At 36.6% G+C, this 22,012-nt stretch overlaps 3 protein-coding genes across 3 annotated transcripts in view; 1 reads left to right on the top strand and 2 right to left on the bottom strand.

Annotated features, from left to right (window-relative positions):
• Positions 1-17,925, bottom strand: part of LOC131946480 (phagosome assembly factor 1) — a 31,820-nt gene extending 13,895 nt beyond the window's left edge. Inside the window, exons 1-3 of the mRNA XM_059307262.1 lie at positions 17,731-17,925; positions 14,554-14,636; positions 13,246-13,329 (exon numbers count right to left, since the gene is read on the bottom strand). Coding sequence (XP_059163245.1) covers positions 13,246-13,329; positions 14,554-14,636; positions 17,731-17,794 — 231 coding nt within the window. The 5' untranslated portion in view covers positions 17,795-17,925. The remainder of the gene's footprint in view (positions 1-13,245; positions 13,330-14,553; positions 14,637-17,730) is intronic.
• LOC131946461 (uncharacterized) lies at positions 4,259-7,486 on the bottom strand. Its single transcript, XM_059307236.1, has 2 exons — positions 6,343-7,486; positions 4,259-6,220 (listed from the first exon to the last, which is right to left on the bottom strand). The coding sequence occupies exons 1-2, from the start codon at positions 7,045-7,047 to the stop codon at positions 4,517-4,519; spliced, it is 2,409 nt and encodes an 802-aa protein (XP_059163219.1). The 5' UTR covers positions 7,048-7,486; the 3' UTR covers positions 4,259-4,516.
• Positions 17,926-20,006: 2,081 nt separating the features above from the next.
• LOC131946588 (core-binding factor subunit beta) overlaps positions 20,007-22,012 on the top strand; it is a 44,362-nt gene continuing 42,356 nt past the window's right edge. Inside the window, exons 1-2 of the mRNA XM_059307462.1 lie at positions 20,007-20,144; positions 20,379-20,465. Of these exons, the coding sequence (XP_059163445.1) occupies positions 20,007-20,144; positions 20,379-20,465 (225 nt within the window). The remainder of the gene's footprint in view (positions 20,145-20,378; positions 20,466-22,012) is intronic.

Genomic DNA, 22,012 nt, shown 5'->3' with positions numbered 1-22,012 from the left:
TAAATAAATAATATATATATATATATATATATATATATATATATATATATATATATATATATATATATATATATACATATATATATATATACATATATATACATATATATACATATATACATATATATACATATATATACACACATATATACACATATATACACACATATACACACATATATATACATATATACATATATATATACATATATACATATATACATACATATACATACATATATATATATATATATATATATATATATATATATATATATATATATATATATATATATATATATATATATATATACATATATATCAAAACGCTTGCGCAAAGAGTAATACTTTTAGTTCTAGATGTGCCCTTATGTAAAAGTAGCATGGAGGGGGTGGCTAAGCGCTGATTTTTGTATTATTAAATTGGTCAGTGGGCAGAAAATTGGTATGGCTATTGTGAATATGGGCGGCGTTATTTCATTATTTATTTATAGCATAGACGTCACAGGCTGCCCATGACAAAGAAAGACAATGTCACTCGGGGAACTAGACATTAAATAAACTTTATAAAAGTTAATGTTTGCGTGTAGCAAATAAAACTAGACATTAAATAAACTTTATAAAAGTTAATGTTTGCGTGTAGCATATAAAACTAGACATTAAATAAACTTTATAAAAGTTAATGTTCGCGTGTAGCAAATAAAACTAGACATTAAATAAACTTTACAAAAGTTAATGTTTGCGTGTAGCAAATAAAACTAGACATTACATAAACTTTACAAAGCTAATGTTTGTGTATAGCAAATAAAACTAGACCTTAAATAAACTTAATAAAAGTTAATGTTTGCGTGTAGCAAATAACACGGAATCCGGCCCAACTTGTTTCGAAATGTCAGATCCACAAAAACACCGCCGAGGTCTGTGAAAAAAATATAATCGGAGTAAATCAGCGTCGCGATTGATCATGCTCCAGTCAATCAAGGTCACGAGGTCCCGAGGACGTGACCCGGCCGCCTCCATATTTTTGCTAATTATCGGGATCTGCATTCGCGTGCGCGGGTCAAGAAAGCATGTCCGGCCGGGGTCAGGCAACACACATCAAACCCCATTTTCTCCCCTTGTGTCCAGAACAAATACAGCTCTGTATGTATCGCTTTCCTTCGGCCGAAAAGACGTTTTTTAAGCCCTCGAGATGACCATCTGAAACAATGGGCGTCCCGTGGCTCGGCCAATGAAACTTCTCAACAATCGGATTAGTACAATTCTTTTTTTGGTGCTCGAGCCTACTCTCATGCCATCTGTCAGAGGGGTGTGATCAAGAAGGAGAGAGAGAAAAAAAAACGAGTTCTCCAACACGGGAGATTACTCTGGCGGTACAAGACGATCAAGGACACTTCATGCTAGTGATATCCCCTTGATAGAGAAGTATCGACAATAGGTCCGTTCAACATTGCTGTCAGGGCGGGCCGCGTTAGCAGTGAGAACATCAAGAATAAAAAAAAATACGATGGCCAGAGTTTGACATGGCCGACGGCCGACAGACGTGAGGGTTGAAGAAACGCTCCTTATAAAAAAACGACAAAGTGCCATCGAAGAACACGAGGGTTGGAAGTAAAAGAAAACAGTTAGCTTGGAGATATGCTAATACATTACAATTGTGCTGCACCTTCGACGAATTTCGTTTACAAGAGGGCGATATGGCCGTCTGTGCACGCGCGCCAAGTAGGGGGGCGCGCCGCCCGGCACGTGCGTCGGCACATGGACATCCTTCATTGCCGGTCCATTATACGAAATGGCCAACGTACTCCCCCATATTACCTGACGCATTGCCCAATCTGGATGGCGTATTCCACGCTACCTGCTCAGCCGCTCTACCGCACCAACCCACACATCTGGCTGGTTAGCTAACCAACTGGCTTTTAGAGCCAATTTGACAGTATGCAATAACAGATGTGGCTTTATAAAATAAATATAAGTCGTGTAACCTATATAGTTGACCTAAGAAAAGTCATGTACCCTACATAGTTGACCTATGGAAAAAAAACATGGTCGCAAAAAATGAGTCAGAGATTTTATGAGCCATCAATGTTTTATTAAATAAAGCAAATTAGTTTTATTTTCTCACTAGCCGTCCCGGCCAGGCCCTGCTCTGGCTTCTGTGAAAAACCTTTCTGTTAAAGACCATCACCTGTGTGTTTAGTAATCATCATAAACCCGGCATTGCCCACCCAAACCACAACCAACCAAAACCAAAACAACAAAACGCAAACATAACGCTAACACAATTACAAATACAAACGAAAACAAAAACCTAACAACAAACCCAACCACAACCACAAACACCAATACAAACACAAAGAAAAAACAAACAAAAAAGCAAACGAAAACAAAAACCTAACAACAAACCCAACCACAAACACCAATACCAACACACAAAAAAAACAACGAAAAAGCAAACGAAAACAAACCAAATCCAAACGCAAAACCAACCAAAAACACAAATACAAACCCAAACAAAAAAACACAAACAAAAACGAAAAAAGAAAGAACAAAAACGAACCAAATCAAAACGCAACCACTAACGCAAACCCACCTAAACACAAAGAAAACACTAACGCGAACATAAACGCCCGGGGCGGAATCACCTGTTTTAGCTTAATGAACGACTATAGTACCCCAACTTATTCATAGTCTTTTGCACTCACTTAAACGAACGCGCCTGTTTCAATTTAATGAACAATTTTAATACTCCAAGCCTATCCGTAAAATACCTACAACATTTGCACTTGATCAATCCCCGCTAATTATGTAATTATTTTTTTTTCCCAACACCAAAACAAAGTAATTAAAAAGTAAATTATTTTCCACAAAATGCAATGGTTTTATAAAAGGGAATAATTTTGTTTTCCTAATTTATCAAAGGGAAGTAAGTGCTATAGGACTAAATAAAGACATAATTAGAATTTTTGTAAAAGATGATATTTTTTTTAAACTTGTGTTTAATGAACATGGCGACAATTATTACTATAATTTGAAAAATGAAAATTATTTCCCAACACTTTCAATAGTAATTTTTTAGCTCATAAATTTAGACAAATGCGCACGATAATTTTCTAACACTTAAATTCATCCAAGACCAACGACAAACATATGCGTTACATACAAAACTGAGCTTTATATATTAGATTTTTAGTCCATTAATGGTTATTATTATAAAGGTTTTTTTAAAAAGAAATTGTTTAATTTTTTTTATATGCTTGTTTTATTTTCCACTTTTTATTATCTGAACAGCAAACAATGTGTGTATAATAGTGCGGAATATTAGTACTTTATAAATTAATATGCGTTTTTTGAGAAATCGGAAATAGTGTAAAGTACTACTTCCAGTAAACGGAAATTACTCAAAATTTGATGAAGGCAGAGAAATTAGATCTTTTACATACATGTCAAATTTCGTCTATCTATCTGAAACAGTACTCATGTTATAGGCTTTTGAAAAACCATAAGTAGAATAAGTTCCACTTCCGTTACCGGAAATTGCTGAAAAGTTGATATGAACTACACATTTTATATAATACTTATAAATGACATTTTTTTCAACTAGCTGAAACGGTACTCAAGTTATCGTGTTCACAGACAAATAGACAGACACACAGAGAAATACGAACAACATGGCAAAACTATGTTTTTCGACTCATGGAGGTGTAAAACGTCGAGATTTGTGAAAATTTCGATTTCGATTTTTTGCACGATTACAATACTTCCTCTATAATTCGTATACGAGAAAGTAAAAAAAACAAAAAAGGACCAGCCGTGAAAAAAAAACAGTTCACCCTCATCGGATTGCTCACCAAGCAATCGTATTTTGCAAACTCAATCGCTAGTAAGTAATATATTTATATCTCCCTTTATTTTTTAAATTAGCAGTCTTTTAATTAGATTTTTAAGACTAATCTAACGTTTAATTAGATTAAAAACACAAATGAGATATTCTGGCAATGTTATTGGAGACTGACCTATCTGGAAAGTTTGAACGAAATCGCTGCATTAGAAGGGGGTCAAAATTGAGTTACAGGATTCGCCCTAAACCCACCATCAAGCAGACATTGTAAACGAAATGAATACTTATAAAAACAAGCGGTCCGCAGAAATTACCCAAAAGCTAGTGACGAACACACATTACAACACCCCACACCATACAAAAACTAACGGCCAACACAGTTACAACACCACAAAGCTAGCGGCCAACAAACAGGGTTCCTACACCAAAGTCAATTTCAAATTCCAGGAGAATTCCAGGAGTTTTCCAGGAGGAATCAAAAAATTCCAGGACATATAATAATGCATAAAACTATGTAAATTTTTTTTTATAAAATAATAATAATTTATTACAAACTAAAAATATTCAGCGTACTCACCAAATTAAGACAGGAAATACTTGAGAGCTTTTATGCACTGATTTATATACATTTATTTATAGAGTTATTTACATATATACAGACTGAATGTTTGCACATTACAAGCTGCCAATTTCTATCACTTTAGATTGTATTTCTAAAGTAATAGCTGCCAGTTGCTCATTCTTGCTTTTGGCAGCCCGACGCATGGCATTAGACTCAATAAGAAACTTGTGGCTGTTTGTATTTTCAGCCTTTTCAGCCAATTTATCAGCAGATTCAGTCAGGCTGCTAATGTCTTTCTCCAACCTGGCTTTTTTCGTCTTCAACCCATCCAGCTCCTGTTGGCTGTCATCCCTCTTTTGTTTATTAGACTTCTGTTTCTCCAGCTCTGCCTTTTCTTCCAAAAACAAACGATATTTCGTCCTGGCACCTGCAGCTGCAATGAGCAGCCCACTACTGATGCTGACATTTGACAATCCCCCTACACTGGCAACATGGTCGCAAATCAGTCTCTTGGCCACCACAGTTTTTTCATGCATGTTCACCAGCATGACTTCCTTATTCACGCTGAAGCCTCGCTCCACTGTGGCCTGGCCATGTGACAGCATCAGTAGTGTGCGTGCTAATGACCAGAGCAAAGAATAATCTTCGTTGTGCCCCATATATTGGGAAAAAAAGGTGTCAAGGCGATCGGTGCTGCAACAAAAGGAGGAAAATATGCTAGAATAGGAAGCACTAATGCTGCACTGCCACTGCAGGAACTGCATCTTAATATTGTCGCAGTGGTCTGGGTTGATCCTACCAATTGAAACCAAGCAGGACATTACATTTTCTAACTGCTTGACACAAGCTTGACAATCATTAACAATACATTTGGGTTGCAGCCAATCCAAATTCTGAACAATCTTGTTCTTAATGGGTGTTTTGTCTATAATCTTTGTCACAACTGCTTTTAAAAAATCCCTGCTTTCCATCTGGAATTGGAAAATATCCCTTTGGCTCACTTTAGTTTTAATTTCTTTGACTGCAGCTTTGGATTTGAAACCAATGTCAACATCAGACGGTGGTAAAAGATTTTTTGTTGTTGACACGTCTAAACACAGCAGTGTTGCAACTGATGAGCATTCTTTCTTGAAAACTTCTGGTGCAACAAACCTCTGAAGCAGGGATCGCAAAAGGTTAAAAAGCTCATGTGCCATGAATGGCAGCATGGGGGCATCGCTTTGAAATTTTTTAAGGAATGGCTGCAAAGTCTTGGCAATTGAAATAAAACACTCAATCCTTGCAGTTAAAAAATGGTCATTCAAACAATTCTGCAAAAATTCAAAAGACTTGGTGTTTGGTGCTTTTTTTTCTGCCAAAAGGGATTTTATAAATTGCTTGACGTGTGGCCAAACTTTTAATGCCCTCTCTGCTACCATAACATTCTCCACCCAGCGATGTGGGCAATGATCCAGGGGGAAATCGCTGCTACCAGTGAGTCTTGTGTAGTCTTCACGGCGTGCCGGAGTATCTTTAAACAACCATGAGAGAGAGGAGAAGAAGTGACTTAACTCCCATTTAGATGCCACAAGCCCAGAACGAAAGGCATTGTGTATGGTGTGCAGACCACAACTACCAATGTCGATAAAACCTCTTGCAGAAACATGTTTTAACTCAGCCGAGAGCAGTTTCAGTAAAGCCCAGTTGACATTGGGTCCATCCATGGAGAATTGAACAACTTTGCTCTGGTCAAAGTCAAAAAGACTTGTTATTTTTTGAAACATATCTTGAGCTGTTGCATGTCCCTGGAAGGCAGACCCATAATACCTTGTAATGACCTAAAATGTTAAATACACTATTTTGTTATGCAATTTTTAAAATTAGATCTATATTTTTAAATTGCATTGCAATGTTATGTATAACTATTGATATAAAAAAATTATTAAAAATAGTTATTTACCTTGTCATCATCCCAATGTCTAACGTGTATGTCCATATGTTTCTTGCTGAGCTCCCGATTGAGGGCCTCGTCAAACAAAAGGATGAAACCATCATCTAAACTTTTAAGTTTGGCCTTCAGCAACTCATGAAAATATGGCCCAAGTCCAAAAGACACCATGTATGCCATTTTATCCGGCCCACAGGAAAGCTTCTTAGCAATTTCACTATCCGGAAACATTCGATAAAAATGGCTAGAAATGTCTGCACAGCTGTTAAATGAATAATGAGAACATACTGCTTTTAAGGCCCATAAAATCTCAGCCGACAATGTTTGCTCACTGGTGACATGAGTTTTCATTGTGGTTTGAGCCTGTGGCAACTTCGAAGTTGATGGACCAGGACAGGGTAATGATGACTTTTCAGCTACAGCTGTAACTTCAAGCTGGGATGCTGCGGCTGCCGATGGTGAAGGGGTTACAGTAGGCACAACAGCTTTCTTGAACAGAGAGGCAACAGTCATGCAACCAGAAGACTTATTATCAAGCTGTACATGCTTGCTTGATTTCATATGCGATTTGATTGCTGCCTCTCCCATATTACAAACGTCTATCGATTTGGCACATAACCGACAATATGCCTTGGTTGCTGAGGTTTGTTGTAGCCATGATTTATACAAATCGTTCTCTAACCATGCAGGTTTGAACGAAGTGGTATATTTCGGCATAATGAAATGTTAAATTGAAATGAAAACACAATAGTTCACAACTGAAATCGAGAAATTTCTCACAGTGACGCAGTAAAAATGAAATAGATCTATGAATGAACATCCGAAGAATCAAACTCAAGAGCTGACACTTGAATAATCGAAGATCCCGCCAGACGGACCGTTATATAGACCAAGGCTAAATCTAGTTTTAAACCAACATCCGATGTGCGCAGAATTAAAAAAACGGAAACGGAAACTCTAAGCGGCGGCGTAAACAAAATACCGAAAATGCACGCAAATTCACGAAAAATTTGTTACGCGCGAAAATTCCAGGAGATTTTTCAAAATTTCAGGAGAAATTTCCTGAAATTTTGAATTTCCAGGAGAATTCCAGGACTTTTGGGTTTTTTTTCAAATTCCAGGAGAATTCCAGGACATCCTGGAATTTCAGGAGGCCGCGGGAACCCTGAACAAAGTTACAACACCACATACCATATAAAAACTAATGGCCCACAAAATTACCACACCACACACCATAAAAAGTTATCGACCAACAACATTACAACACCACAAAGCTAGCGGCCAACATAATTACCACACAACACACCGTACAAAAGTTATCGGCCAACACAATTACAACACCATACAAAAACTAACGGCCAACATAATTACCACACAACACACCGTACAAAAGTTATCGGCCAACACAATTACAACACCATACAAAAACTAACGGCCAACAAAGTTACAACACCACACACCATACAAAAAACTAATGACCAACACAATTACAACACCACAAAGCTAGCGGCCAACAAAGTTACAACACCACACACCATACAAAAGTTACCGACCAACACAATTACACCACGACAAAGCTAGCGGCCAACCAACTGGCTGACACGTCCTCGCGATCAAACCAATGCATCAACCTTCCCCGGGTGGACAGAACGAACCAAACGCCACCTACAACGGCAGTTAGTGTTGACACTACCACACTGGTCAAACGGTCCGCCATGTCTAATCACACAACCGTACTCAACACCCCTCCCCCGCAATAAATCGCCCTCTTGGGGAGGAAACAAAATTAATCCTCGCTCCATCAATTAAAACACATTCGTGTTTGCGGGTCAGACAAAATGCGGGACAGATGCGAAACAGTTCATCGGCTGCGACATCATGTCTTCATCAGAGCTGGGGAAATTTTTTTTTTTCTTTTGTAAAGTGATCTACTAAAACCATGTAACCGTTAAGCGTTGGATCTATTGTATCTACGCTTCCAGACCAGCGACCTCCGGCAGTGCCATCTATCTCTGACTTGTCGGGTGAACAAATGGATACGGGACACGGCACCCGCTGACCCCAATGCCGTCACGGGTGGGTGGGTGCCCGTGCGGTGAGTGAATCAAGGTGGTGACAGCTCACCTAAATGTGCAGAAACTGGAAGCGGGGTTGAGCAGTGGTTTCCATGAGGGTGAGAACAGTTTAATGACACGGGTCGTATCTTTTAGAAAAGCTCTTTGACTTTTTTAAAAGACTGTTAAAATTGACGTGTCCATTTTATTGTCTCAAAAAAAAAAAACAAAAAAAAAACAAGAAAAAAAAAGAACAAGAAAATGGTAATTGGAGAAGAATTGTATCAAGAAGTGAACTATTTTAAAAAATGTTTTCAATCCAATATCTTTTGCTAAGTTTTGCAATCGAGTTTCATCCATTACCAAGTACTGCATCTGACACCGTTTCCATCAAAGTAAAAATGTCTTAAATATTAGACCATAAAATTGTTATTAGACAGGCCTACCCTGGATCCCTTTATGATTAAACCATTTCGGCCCTTTGGGTCAACGTTTTAGGCGCCGGGGTTAACTTGGCTGCATATTCTCCACTTCTTTTTAACGACAAATTTTGTGGACGTCTTTATTTTGGAACCATTTTTAAATCATGCTTTAACTGTTCGGTGAAAGGGATATTTAAATCACGGATTCCGTTGACACCTTGATGCTTTTATATTGTCAATAGAAAATCAAGTACTCATCGATGTCTAAATGTGTGTGACTTATTTTCCATAGTTTGTTATCCATAACTAATATACATTTCTCAAAAAAAAAAAAAAAAAAATTTAAACGTGAAAAAAATAAATTGGAGTCAGATTCTAATGACTCTCAGACTCCAAATTAAGTTTTTTTCTTCTCCCCATTAATTTTCAAGTCCCAACAGCACTAGCTAAAAGATGTATTCCGTTTCTATGATCTGTTTCAACTTTACCCCGCTCTCGGCGCCTTTTGAAAGATGTGTCAGGGCCGGTAAACAAAAGCATGAGACGAATAGGGGGAGGCAAGCACGAGGGCGGAGTGGCGAAAAAAAGTGTGAAGAGAACTGGGAAGAATGGGTATCATATTTCACTAGTTAGATGACCGTGGCTAAGTGTCACATTTGTATTCGAGTTTGTTTGATTTGATCATCCCCCGCCTAGCCCTGCCTCCCCTGCAGCTAATCAGCCATGTAACTCCGACTAGCAGGTTTGCATCAGTCATGCTCCACGTCCACGCCAGCCAATCAGATTCCAGACAACATGGCGTCATTTGCCTGAACGAGCCAGTATTAAAAAAAAAGGGATAAAAAAAGAGACAAAGATACTGACCTCTTCTACCCCAGATATTTTACGTGATTTATGTGGAAACATTTTTAGAACTGGAAAACGGGGCTTTCATTAGGGAATGAGTATAAGACGGGAGTCACGGGAAGGTGAACAGTGACAATTGTATTATTTCATGTCACATTTTAACTAGGTGTTGTGATTAAAGGTTAAAATATGGACGGCTCATGGAATCTTACTGGGATGGACAGAGGTTTTTCTGGGACATTTGTATTGTGAGAGGTAATATAGGGGTGGTCAAGAGTGTTAACATGTTTTCTGGTAATATACGGGGGAGGGGAGGTGGCCGGGGGTTCTCTGGTAACATTGGGGAGGGGTGACTCGAAGTTCCCTAGTAACATTGGGGAGGGGTGACTCGAAGTTCCCTAGTAACATTGGGGAGGGGTGACTCGAAGTTCCCTAGTAACATTGGGGAGGAGTGGCTCGAAGTTCCCTAATAACATTGGGGCGGGGTGACCCGAAGTTCCCTAGTAACATTGGGGAAAGGGTGACTCGAAGTTCCCTAGTAACATTGGGAGGGGTGACTCGAAGTTCCCTAGTAACATTGGGGAGGGGTGACTCAAAGTTCTCGGGTAACATTGGGGAGGAGTGACTCGAAGTTCTCTGGTAACATTCGGGGAGGGGGGATGACTCGAAGTTCCCTAGTAATATTGGGGAGGGGTGACTCGAAGTTCTCTAGTAACATTGGGGAGGGGTGACTCGATGTTCTCTTGAAACATTGGGGAGGGGTGACTCGAAGTTCCCTAGTAACATTGGGGAGGGGTGACTCGATATTCTCTTGTAACATTGGGGAGGGGTGACCCGAAGTTCCCTAGTAACATTGGGGAGGGTTGACTCGAAGTTCCCTAGTAACATTGGGGAGGAGTGACTCGAAGTTCCCTAGTAACATTGGGGAGGGGTGACTCGAAGTTCTCTGGTAACATTGGGGAGGGGTGACTCGAAGTTCCCTAGTAACATTGGGGAGGGGTGACTCGAAGTTCCCTAGTAACATTGGGGAGGGGTGACTCGAAGTTCTCTGGTAACATTGGGGAGGGGTGACTCGAAGTTCCCTAGTAACATTGGGGCGGGGTGACTCGAAGTTCTCTGGTAACATTGGGGAGGGGTGACTCGAAGTTCCCTAGTAACATTGGGGATGGGTGACTCGAAGTTCTCTGGTAACATTCGAGGGGTGACTCGAAGTTCCCTAGTAACATTGGGGAGGGGTGACTCGAAGTTCTCTGGTAACATTGGAGGGGTGACTCAAAGTTCCCTAGTAATATTGGGGAGGGGTGACTTGAAGTTGTCGGGTAACATTGGGGAGGGGTGACTCGAACTTTCCTAGTTACTTTGGGGAGGGGTGATGCGCAGTCATTTTGTAAAATGCAAATATTCTTTTAAGTGCACCACGCTTACATACAAATTACACAAGAGCTTATGCTCCTTAGATGGAAATTTTAGTGACCAAAGGTTCCCTTACCAAAGGGGAGGGGGGGGGGATAGGTTTACTGGCACAACTGGGGTGACCAAAGGTTTCTTGGTAACATACGGTGTTATGTGTATGTGTGTGTGTGGGGGGGGGGGGGGGCATGGATTCCCTTGTAACGAAAAAATAGGGGGGGGGGGGGGGTGTGACCAGGGGTTCCCTAGTACCACTGGGGTGACCAGAGGTCCCCGCCCCTCTGTCAACAAGCACACTACCATACTGACGCCCCGGCCTAATTGATCAGTGAATTAAAGCTCCATGTCGTTTCGCTTCCTTCGCACGGTGCCAGGGCCCCGAGTCACGGCCGTCTTAAGACGACGGGTCAGCACTTTAACCCCGTCCTTGCCACGTGACCCGTGCACCCAGGGCACGTGATCCGGGTACAAGTGGGGGGGGGGGGGGGGAGAGTGGGAGGCGGGCAGACGTGAATCGTGCCCCGATCAAATGACGGATCGTTCACCGTTCAGGCCGGTCTAGAACCTGTTCGGCCTAGTTTCCCTGCTTTATTTACCACCTGATTCCTGACACAATTAGTGCCAGATATTTGGCACCGTTGATACACATCCCGGCGCTCATTGCAGACTTGCTATTTAAACAAACCTATGCATAGATACAATGATACAACAAGCTTAAGACCCCCCCCCCCCCAACACACACACAAAAGCTTGATTCCTAAGATTTTATACTACTACAAACATAAAACACGTTTTTTAAACATCGATGTACACTTCTCGTCATCGCAAAATGTATCATATCAGAAACACGTAATCAAAATCTATGTTAATTAAAAACACGGATAAAAAAAGAAGTCAGAAGGTCTGAGATTGAGACGATAAGACATGCACTCAATGGTGATAGTGATGCCATGAACACAATAAGGACACAGGACACGTGCAAGGTGGTAGAAAGGCCACAATAGAACCAGAGTTGCATTGTTCATTACGTTACGGTGCTCCATTAATGACGTCAGTCCCATCACGCTGGGTAGGGGTTCTGGATAGACGTTGATGAAGGTGTGGGAAGGCTTGGAGGTGAGGGAGGATACATTTTGAATAGCAGAGAACAAAAACACTGACATTTATTTGACTTAACGTTGTTGTAGGGGGGAGGGGCGTGAGACTAACGGTAATTTCTGGTTGGTGGGTGTGGTCTTTTGTGAGTACACGTAAAGATAGCAGAAAAAGGTATAGACTGTCATTGATGTTATGTGTGTTGTGGGAGAAAGGGGGCTGATAAAGAAATGTGATAAACTATTAAATTAATTTACTTAGAATGTAATAAAACAATAATTATGTAAGTATTAGAAATACGGCATATTTTATTTTAGGAGTGGGGGATGCCTTAGAAAAATGACAAAACATATTTTTTTGGCACCCAGCAACTTGCCTACAGTGCATTTTAAATAATTCCTTCGTATAAATAGTTGATGCTAATTGATACCATCGGGGCATCTTATGTGCTAGTGGAACTTTGTAAAACTAGATTTTCAAACTTTCTTTTATTTCTGTACACCAACACCATGATAAAATTACTTGCAAAGAAACTAATTTGTAAGATATAGCAGCTGTAGTAAATGTTACTTTATACATCTACCTTGGTCAAGGTAATAATTTATTTATGAAAACTTTTCAAGTTATATATAAAACTTTTATATATATATATATATATATATATATATATATATATATATATATATATATATATATATATATATATATATATATATATATATATATATATATATATATATATATTGTGCCCCAAAATAGCCACACTGTCTTGAGTTTAAAGAAATGTAGCCATATCAACAATGTTATGCTTGAAATAAACAATGTTGTAAGAAAACCTTGTGACTAGGAGAGTTGGACTTCTCACATTGGGAAACCCCAGAAATTGTGTACACTCAGCATTGTGGCTCATAATGGGAGTAAACAGGTTAGGCAGTGAGTTATGCCACCACATACAAACATGCTTAATGAATGTGTAAGCTTGCAAGTTAGGTATACATGTAAGAAGATTAACCCAAAATAAACATTACAGGATCAGAGGTTTAGTTATGAGCAAAACTAGGCTTAGAGGAATGCTACAGGGTACTCACTTTCAATCTCTGAGAAACAGGATCAAAGATTAGTTTAATCCCATCTTGAGATAAATTGAGCACTAAATCCATTTGAAGGGGGCACTGTGGAGAAAGTGGGTTTTATTAATAGTACAATCTAACACTGTCACATGTGATGCTTCGATGTTACACTTGAGTTTAACATGGCAACTGTTAGAAATTTATTTTAAAAACATATTTTAAAATATCTCTTCCGAACTGGAAGTGGGTTATGGATTAAATTGTAATCCTGCCTGAGAAACTAAATGACAGAATATTACAATTAGAGTAGAGTACTGTTGAAGTTTCCTTCTGTTAAAAAAAGTTAAGCAGGTACATAGAAAAAAAAACATTTTGAAACTAAACCAAATACCAGATGTGGGCTAGACTCAGAGCACTCTTTTAACAGCAATACATTCTTACATAATATAAATAAAAAGAGCCTCATATGTTTATGAGAGTTAAAATGCATGATTACTTCCTGAAAAGTCTTAAGTTAAATGTGTTAGCAACTGTGGGGTCATTGGGTCATCCCAGACCACCTGACATGCTGGGGACAGTACATGCAGCGAAGCAGACATTCCAATAGCCAGCAGAAATAAGAGAAACATGAACTCTACTTCATCTATGAACATTCTGATCTGACAGGATACTTTGTTGTACATATACAGGTTCTGTCTGCCCTAACAATCATCATACCACTATTTTTACACTGCATATTTGACATAAAAAATTGGCATCTGTAAATTAAGAAATAAAATAAAAAATTTCTTAATTTACAGTTGTCAAGTTTTCCAAATTCAGTAAAGCAAATTGATTTTTTATTTTTAAACACAAGTAATTGTAAAAGTAGTTTAATTATTTCAACACAAGTATGTCCATTGTAGTTGTTGACGTTTTGTGTGACATATGGTGTGTTAGAATTGATTTTTGTTTAATACAGCTAAAAGTGCAGCAGTGAGTGCTTGCCAGAAGTTTTTGTTTATTTACCATACTTTTTTAACCAAAAGAAATATTTTGAGACAATTGAAATGTTGCAAAGTTGTTCTATACAAATAATAAACGACACTATGCAGTAACTTAGTAGCATCTGTCATATTTTCTAGATGCAAAATATCTAAAATTATTCTAAAATAAAGAACAGTTTCATCTATTTCAATAATAAAATAAAAAATTCGTGAGGACTACAAGGTTCATATATCTAAACATTTGCAACTGTACCAAATAAATCAATACAGATTTAAAAAATAACTCTTCCACACTAGACTATTTATTTTTGGCAACAAAACAATTTGATAGTTCACTGACCTGATCACTGTACCATACTTGAACACCTTTTATAGATGAATCCTGTCTCCTAAGGATGTTCACTGCCTGGTAAAAGGGCATCCCTGATAAAAACAACAACAGAGGAAATTTTTATTTCATACAGTTCAATCAGAAAATGTGTAATGGTGTGGACATGTGGCACACAATAAAAAACACAAAGGATTTGATTTTTAACACTGTCTTCAGCTTGACTGTATATGATATCCCAGGGTCAACCCAGATCTGATGTGTACCTGGCATATTTTGGGGGCAGTTTTTGGGCTTAACACTTGCCATACAATTATATTGAATCATAATGATATAATAAGGCAGTGGAAACAATGTCCTCTATAACCTCTGCAACCTATTGATTGAGTCTATACATCTTGAAAAGATGTTTTGGATAACTAAAAATTGTTATGTAAATATACACACATGGACGAAATTCCTCAAAATTGTTTTTAATTAAAGCATTTGAATGTGTTTTTATGTTAAATCATAGAAAACCTGTAAAACTACAATTGTGTATAACAAGTAACCTTTCTTTGCAGAGAAGAACAGACACACAGAGCAGAACAAATGCAATACAGGGGAAAGATCTATTACACAACAATTGACTATTTTATTATTTTCAGAAAATATGGCCATAGCTTGAACAAACAAAAAATTGCATTAAAAACATTTTATTAACAAGCTTTTATGTAATAATGCACTAAAAAGGGGAAAGTAAATGATTTTCTTTAAATATATGATAATATACTACTATTTAAATTTAAATAACTATGCAGAAAAGCGTGAGTACCTTCCTAAATATTAGTAAAGGTATCCAATAGATAATATAGTGACCCGTTTATTTTCTCCTATTAAGTGCATTATTATATAAAAGCTTGTTATTAAAACGCCTTTTATGCACTTTTTTCAGTACTTTAACATCTTTAATAAAACAGAGTTGTATTACAAAAAACAATTGTGCACCAAATGAACATGACAATGCGCATATAATAGTGCGGAGCAGTAGTAGTGAGACAACCTACTAATTTCAGGAAATTTTAATTAATCCATAAAAAATTAATTAGTCATCCAATTAAGTAAAATTTGATGTGAGATTGCATTGTCATCAAGTCTTGACCCACATGGTGCCAAATTTGAAATGAATATGACAGTTTTGCCCCCCCCACCCCACCCCCCCTTTTGATCCATGGCGAAAGGCAGACAGAGGAAGCAAGTTAAATAAAAGCTTGTAAAAAGCTGCAAGAAATAGGTGGTTATTAGAAAACATTAACTTAATATTAGTAATGAAAATCAAGATACTAGCCTAGCCATAACTATAACATTTTTTTTACTAACTACCAACAACAGACACTACACAAATTTAACAACACTGTAATAAGTGTTGTTAAGTTGTTATGTTATAAATAAAAATTATTTTCTGACTAATAGTATACTATGTCTTAAGTTTTATTCATCACCTATTGTGACCTATAAAACACAATGTATGACTAACATTGGTTCCAATTGATTTGAATAAAAACATTTGGTAAACATTGCACATGTGAGAGCCTGTTTCATTCAGACGCAAGTCGTTGAGGTTAAGGCTAATCAAATGGGTTTGATATCAACTATTTCTCAGTGACAATGTCAATACAACACCTCTTCCTCATTCTGATTGCAACATTTGACTGGCACCCAGATCCAACGTTACATACCTCCTTGCCCCAGCTGACAACACCCACTGTCACTCAATAAATCGCTTCTCTTGTTCAACAACATACACATCAACAAACCTAGCCAGACTAGACACTGTCTAACAAAATAATAGTTTTAAGGGTACACAAACAAAGTTTAGGGTATTTTGTTCCACATACACACCTTTCATACATTTCTGCATCACCACCCTTAGTACTAGCATTCTTAAAAATAAATGCTATGTGGGAAAAGTTGAGCTAGATAATGGTGAGCTAGATAAATTTGAATTTGATGAATGGAGGAGGAGGGTGTCAGTAAAAATGTTGGATAGCATGAAAGAGTAGGGGATGGGTGCTACAAATTATTACAAATTCAAATAATTTAACTATTAAAACTGAAACTAAATTTAAAAAAAAAAATAATATAAGCTTATATTTTAAAAGAAATGCTACAAGCAGGTATCTGCAGCATCTTTAAAAATAAATGCTTACTGATCTTTTTCATTTGGTTTTCAGTTTCTCCCAAAATGAATTTTACTTTTTAGCTGTTATAAATTGTTTAAAAAATCTTTCAGCTTCTAAAAAATGCCATCCCAATCAGTAGTGTAACAGATAGCCAGGGATCTATTGATAATAAAAGACTGGGAGCCCTCAGGCATTACTACTTTTTTAAAAGCGCAAATAACTATGTTACTAATTTATTTAAATTCATACTCCCACTGTGTTACAGCAAAATTAGTAAAAAGATAACTATCACAAAAGCTCAGTACTTGGTTACAGAACCAAGAGGGTTCAGTACAGATTAATAATGTCTTGATAAATATCAGTTGATATAATATAGGCCCTATAGGATGCAGACATTCAGTAGACTTTGCAGATTTAGATTATCAAATATTAATACTCAATAGTAGGCCTATATTATAACTATAGTCATAATTATAGTATAGGTATAGTGCATAAGGCAGTATTGAAAGCTGAATAGGCCTATTATAGTTAGGGCCTATAGGCCTAGGCCTACTATTTTTAATTTTAATAATAGGCCTACTAACTAAACTAATACTACTGCCACTACCAGTCAACTAAAAAATTACTAAAGCTCATCCTTGACCTTGCTGCAATGCCTAATCAGCTGACAAATCCAAGTAATTCAAGTATGGATATATAAGATTACGTGATGATTATAAATAGACATAGTGAGTTACTAAGGGAGGCGAAATTTTAGCTACAGTACAGTAAACACTTGTAAATTTGTTTGACAGTTCTTGTTCTTTTTATCTAAAAAAATCGTTTAGGCCTAGAGATCTACACAATCATAGAAGGCAAAATTAATGTTGAACATCATGATACATCTACATCCGCATTTGATACATTATATATAAATAGACCAACATATTTAAGACATAAATAAAACAAAATTTCATTAGGCCTAAGCACGCTAAGTGTTAGATTTACATTTTTGAAAATGACGAAAAAGTCAAATTTATTAAATTACCTAGCACAAATTCCCATTGCTCGTTTCCCAGAGACCTTTCTGGAACAACTTCTAGGTCGAGCATTTCTAATTGGTTAAGTTAAACCATGAGTCGAGAGAAATTTGTTTTAGATGAAAATTAATACATATAATCCAGTTGGTTTCTTTTGTTTACATACTCAAATAAATCCTTTCGCCATCTTTGTTTTGCTTATGACAGTGAAGAAAAAAAGTATAAAGAAAAAACGGAAGTAGGAATTACTCAAAATAAAACCAAAATTAAATGAAACAATTACACGTTGAATACTAGAATTTTTCATATCTACATTTAATTTCTTGCTATTTCGACACTCCATAATAGAAAGTAGAGCCTATTTATATTCAAATCTCCATAACTCAAAGTTTCATTCAATAAATAAATATGCGGCCCTATTTATCATTACAAGTGAATAATCTTAACTCTACTATTATAGAGCTAATCAATAACGAAAGAGCTAATATTATGATTAAGGCTTAAGGGCCTAATTGTTACGTTAATTATCACTCAATATCAATCTAGCTCAATTAAATAAATGTCTAATCATGAAAATAAATGCTGTAATATTCTAAAATACAGATTTTTAAATAAAATTCTTTACATTTGGTAGAAAATAGACATTGCTCTACTTTTAGAATATAGTCCTAGTTGCCTTAGAAAATTATAGGCCTATATTTTTTATAAATATAGAAATTAATTGCTGTCAGTATCTAAATAGATTTATGTGAATTATGATGTTTATTATGGATAACTATTGTTATTGACTAATATTAACAGTTGAAGTTGATTATATATATATATATATATATATATATATATATATATATACACACAATATGAAGACATGACTTCTCACATAGTTGGGCCAACTAATTTGGGAGTGGGGTGATAGCGGTAGAAAAGTAGGATGGGTGGTTGGTGATTATCTTCAAGGGTAAGTCATGCTGTGAGGGTGTTGCAAGTCCACATATTATGTAGGTTACATACGTTTATATGCGCAAACATCGTTTCAGCGATGATTTAACGTGTTACATATTTGCCCTGTAGGTGTTTTAGTTTAAATCGCATTTCCAAAATTATTTATCATTAAAAAAACAAGAAAAAAAAACCACCATTCGTATTCATTCTGTGATAAAGTACTGACTCACCTCACCGCCCCCACCCTCCCACACAGGTCTCGCCATACCCTTTTGATTAAGCCTATCTGCTATCAATGAGATGCTACCAATACTATCAAGATAATGAGCGATATTAACATGATTTATTCTTTATAATGTAGGCCTACAACATAAACTATTTAATAACATATTTCTACTAATTGAATAACTAAAATCAACTGCATGTAGTCAATCGGAATAAGAGAAAAAACAACTCATAAATACAATGCTGACACGAGTAAATCATTCTCAAAATAATTGCTCACGTTTTGTAATCAATTACAAATATATTTGCGCAATGCAGGAAACATTTGACACAAATCTTCAGGTATGCGTGGGAAAATCTTTCAGTGCCAGAAAAATCAATACTCTTCAAGATGACAAGACAGAGAAAATATTGAGCAGATTTACTAAAAACAGCAATCACTGTTTCGGGTATACATGGAGAAATCCCACAGGGCAATGTTAGTTTTTTTTTCCTTCTTCAAAAGTTTAAGTCATAGAATCTAGATGATATGTAATTTATTTTATAATTCTAATGTTTTAATATTTTGGGTCATCCACAAGCTATGTTGAAATGGTTGTCTTTATTCGTTACTCTCTCTCACTCACTATTTATTTGTAAGTTTGGAACTTCTCGCGTGGTGTTTTCCGCACAGCTGATCGATGCGGGAATCCCAAGACACTGGAGTTTCCTAGACTGGCAGTGCAGAAAAAAAAAGCGGAGGGGAGAGGGGGAAAAAATAAGCGGCGATGAGGATTTCCGTCGCAGCATTTTAAAGTGGAGGAGGGGGGAGAATTCGTTTTTTTTCCCGATTCAGCAACGTGTGAAACTAGGTCAGCCTCGGTTAAGAACTGGGCGGAATATTCCTTATATGGAAAGCTCATGAATATTAAGCGACTCGAACGATTTCTAACGAAATCTCGTACATGACGTTGCCAGTTATTCGGAAGTAAATAGCCCATATAAGGTTATTTCCGTTACCGAGTACTACCGAGATTCCCGACTAACATCAAAGAATCACGAAATATCGACCAATGAAAATTAAGATTAGTCGAATTTTATTGTGGAGTAGAAAATGAATGAAGATTCTCCAGACAGCATGTTGTCATTCGTAGCGAACACATTGTACCGCGAACTGAAGGAAAAGTTTACTTTCGCTATGCCACGGGTCGTACCCGACCAGCGGCCTACCTTTGAAAATGATGAACTTTTTAGAAAATTAAGTAGAGAAAGTGAGGTAAGAAATTTTTCGACGGTAAATTTTCAAGCGCTGTTGGATTTGTACTTATTAATAAAATGTTTTATTTAATTTGATTTTTTTTTAAACGTGTGTGGGATTTCCAAGGGAGTGTTTTCAAACCGCGGTTCGATTTCACCGTTATGTTAAATATGTGATCGTGTGAATATATTTTAAAATTCTATTCGATGGATACGGTTTAAGTTATGATTGTTTTTCCTTCCTAAATCTTAGGTAAGATATACTGGATTTCGTGATAGACCTATGGATGAAAGACAAATTAGATTTCAAGCCGACTGTAGAGAAGGACACGCAGATTTGGTAAGTTGGTGTATATTTTTTAAAACTGAATTTTTAACCTTTTTGAAAAGTTAAATATTAAATATGGGTTGGACTGTAAGCCTACTAAAATACAAAAACAAAACACGTTTCGACTTAAAACATACAGTCCGTGTAATATAAGCTTGTGTTTTTGAATGCCGTAACGCGCTTTATTTTGAGTAATCGGCTACAAATTCAGACAAAACTGATTGAACAGCAGTTAGCACTAATATTACTTAGGCCTATTAGGGCGCTTTTAGATATATTTAAATATAGCATGTGCTTATAGATTAAAGTGTCTACTTTTTTTCTGGACATACTAAAAGTTTGATTTTTACAACATAAAAAAAAATTAATATCAGTAAGTCTATTAGATTAGATTTTACTACAATAGTCTACAACTTTCCGGCAACTTTAGCCTTTATTGTGTCCCAGTTAATACCGATATTAATCTAACATTATTAAACCTTCTGCTTTATTTTTTTTTAAAATGATGTCTAATGTGTTAAAAGTGAAGAAAGTAAAACGCCGATATAGAGCGATATATCTTGCTCTGCAGCTTGTGATCTATCCGCAGCAACAAAGGAATGTTTAACGGACCGTAGCAACACAGAGGATAGGCCCCATTGACTTACATGACAGATTAGCGCCGTTAGAACAGAAAGTCACGTGCCAACAGCATAAACATAGTTTCAGCAAAATTACAAGTTTAAATAGAAAAATTTCAACGAAAATAATTTTCAAAGAAAATTTAAAAACGAAATTATTGTTACCTAATTTTAAAAAAAAAGCGTTTCTAACCTATCATGATAGTTTTTACATTTTTTGTGTAAAATAAATTTTGTCGATTAAAAAAAAAAGACAGCTTTCTACAGCGAGACATAGATCTACGTATTCGTCCGTGATAGATAATAAATATCGATACCCAGCCCACGTGCAGCTGCCTTTGTGAAAACTGTACATCAACTGCAACGTTTTTGAAAATGGTTGGGACCCGCACGATTCCCAAATGATTCAAAACAATTTTAGATATAAAACGCCAACACGGCGATCATTTACCTAAAATTTAAAGATGTTAATTTTCGCATCTTTATGAGAATTTTAAAAAATTCACAGATATCAGCGCAAGGTACAAACCTGGGCTCCGAATTATGTGTTCAAATATATATATGCAGTGGTCACACTTACATAACAGCGTGTATAAATACCGGGTACATTTATCTCAATCCTCTATCCATCGGCCCCACTAATCGTCAAATAAGTGAAATAAAGATCTTGTTCTTTTTCTAGCTTATACATTTTTTCCTTTCTTTCTACATCAAACTATTACATAAAATTAGGCCAATTAATTTATACACTTCAAAATATTTTTAAAAAAAATAGTGTTATTAAAAACTTTATAAAAACGTATCAGAAAATCTGTCTGCAAACTATACAAATGTGGGGATTTCAACCCTCGTCAAATAGCGTGTCTTTATTTTGTACACTTTTTGGTGTGTAATAACTTTCAATTTTTTTTCCGTTTTGGGCTGTTTTGTCCTCTACCC

Source organism: Physella acuta, unplaced genomic scaffold, assembly GCF_028476545.2.
Source record: "Physella acuta isolate Inbredline_101_S28 unplaced genomic scaffold, ASM2847654v3 ptg000052l, whole genome shotgun sequence".
NCBI classification, from domain to species: Eukaryota; Metazoa; Mollusca; class Gastropoda; family Physidae; genus Physella; species Physella acuta.
This window is presented reverse-complemented; position numbering and strand designations above follow the sequence as displayed.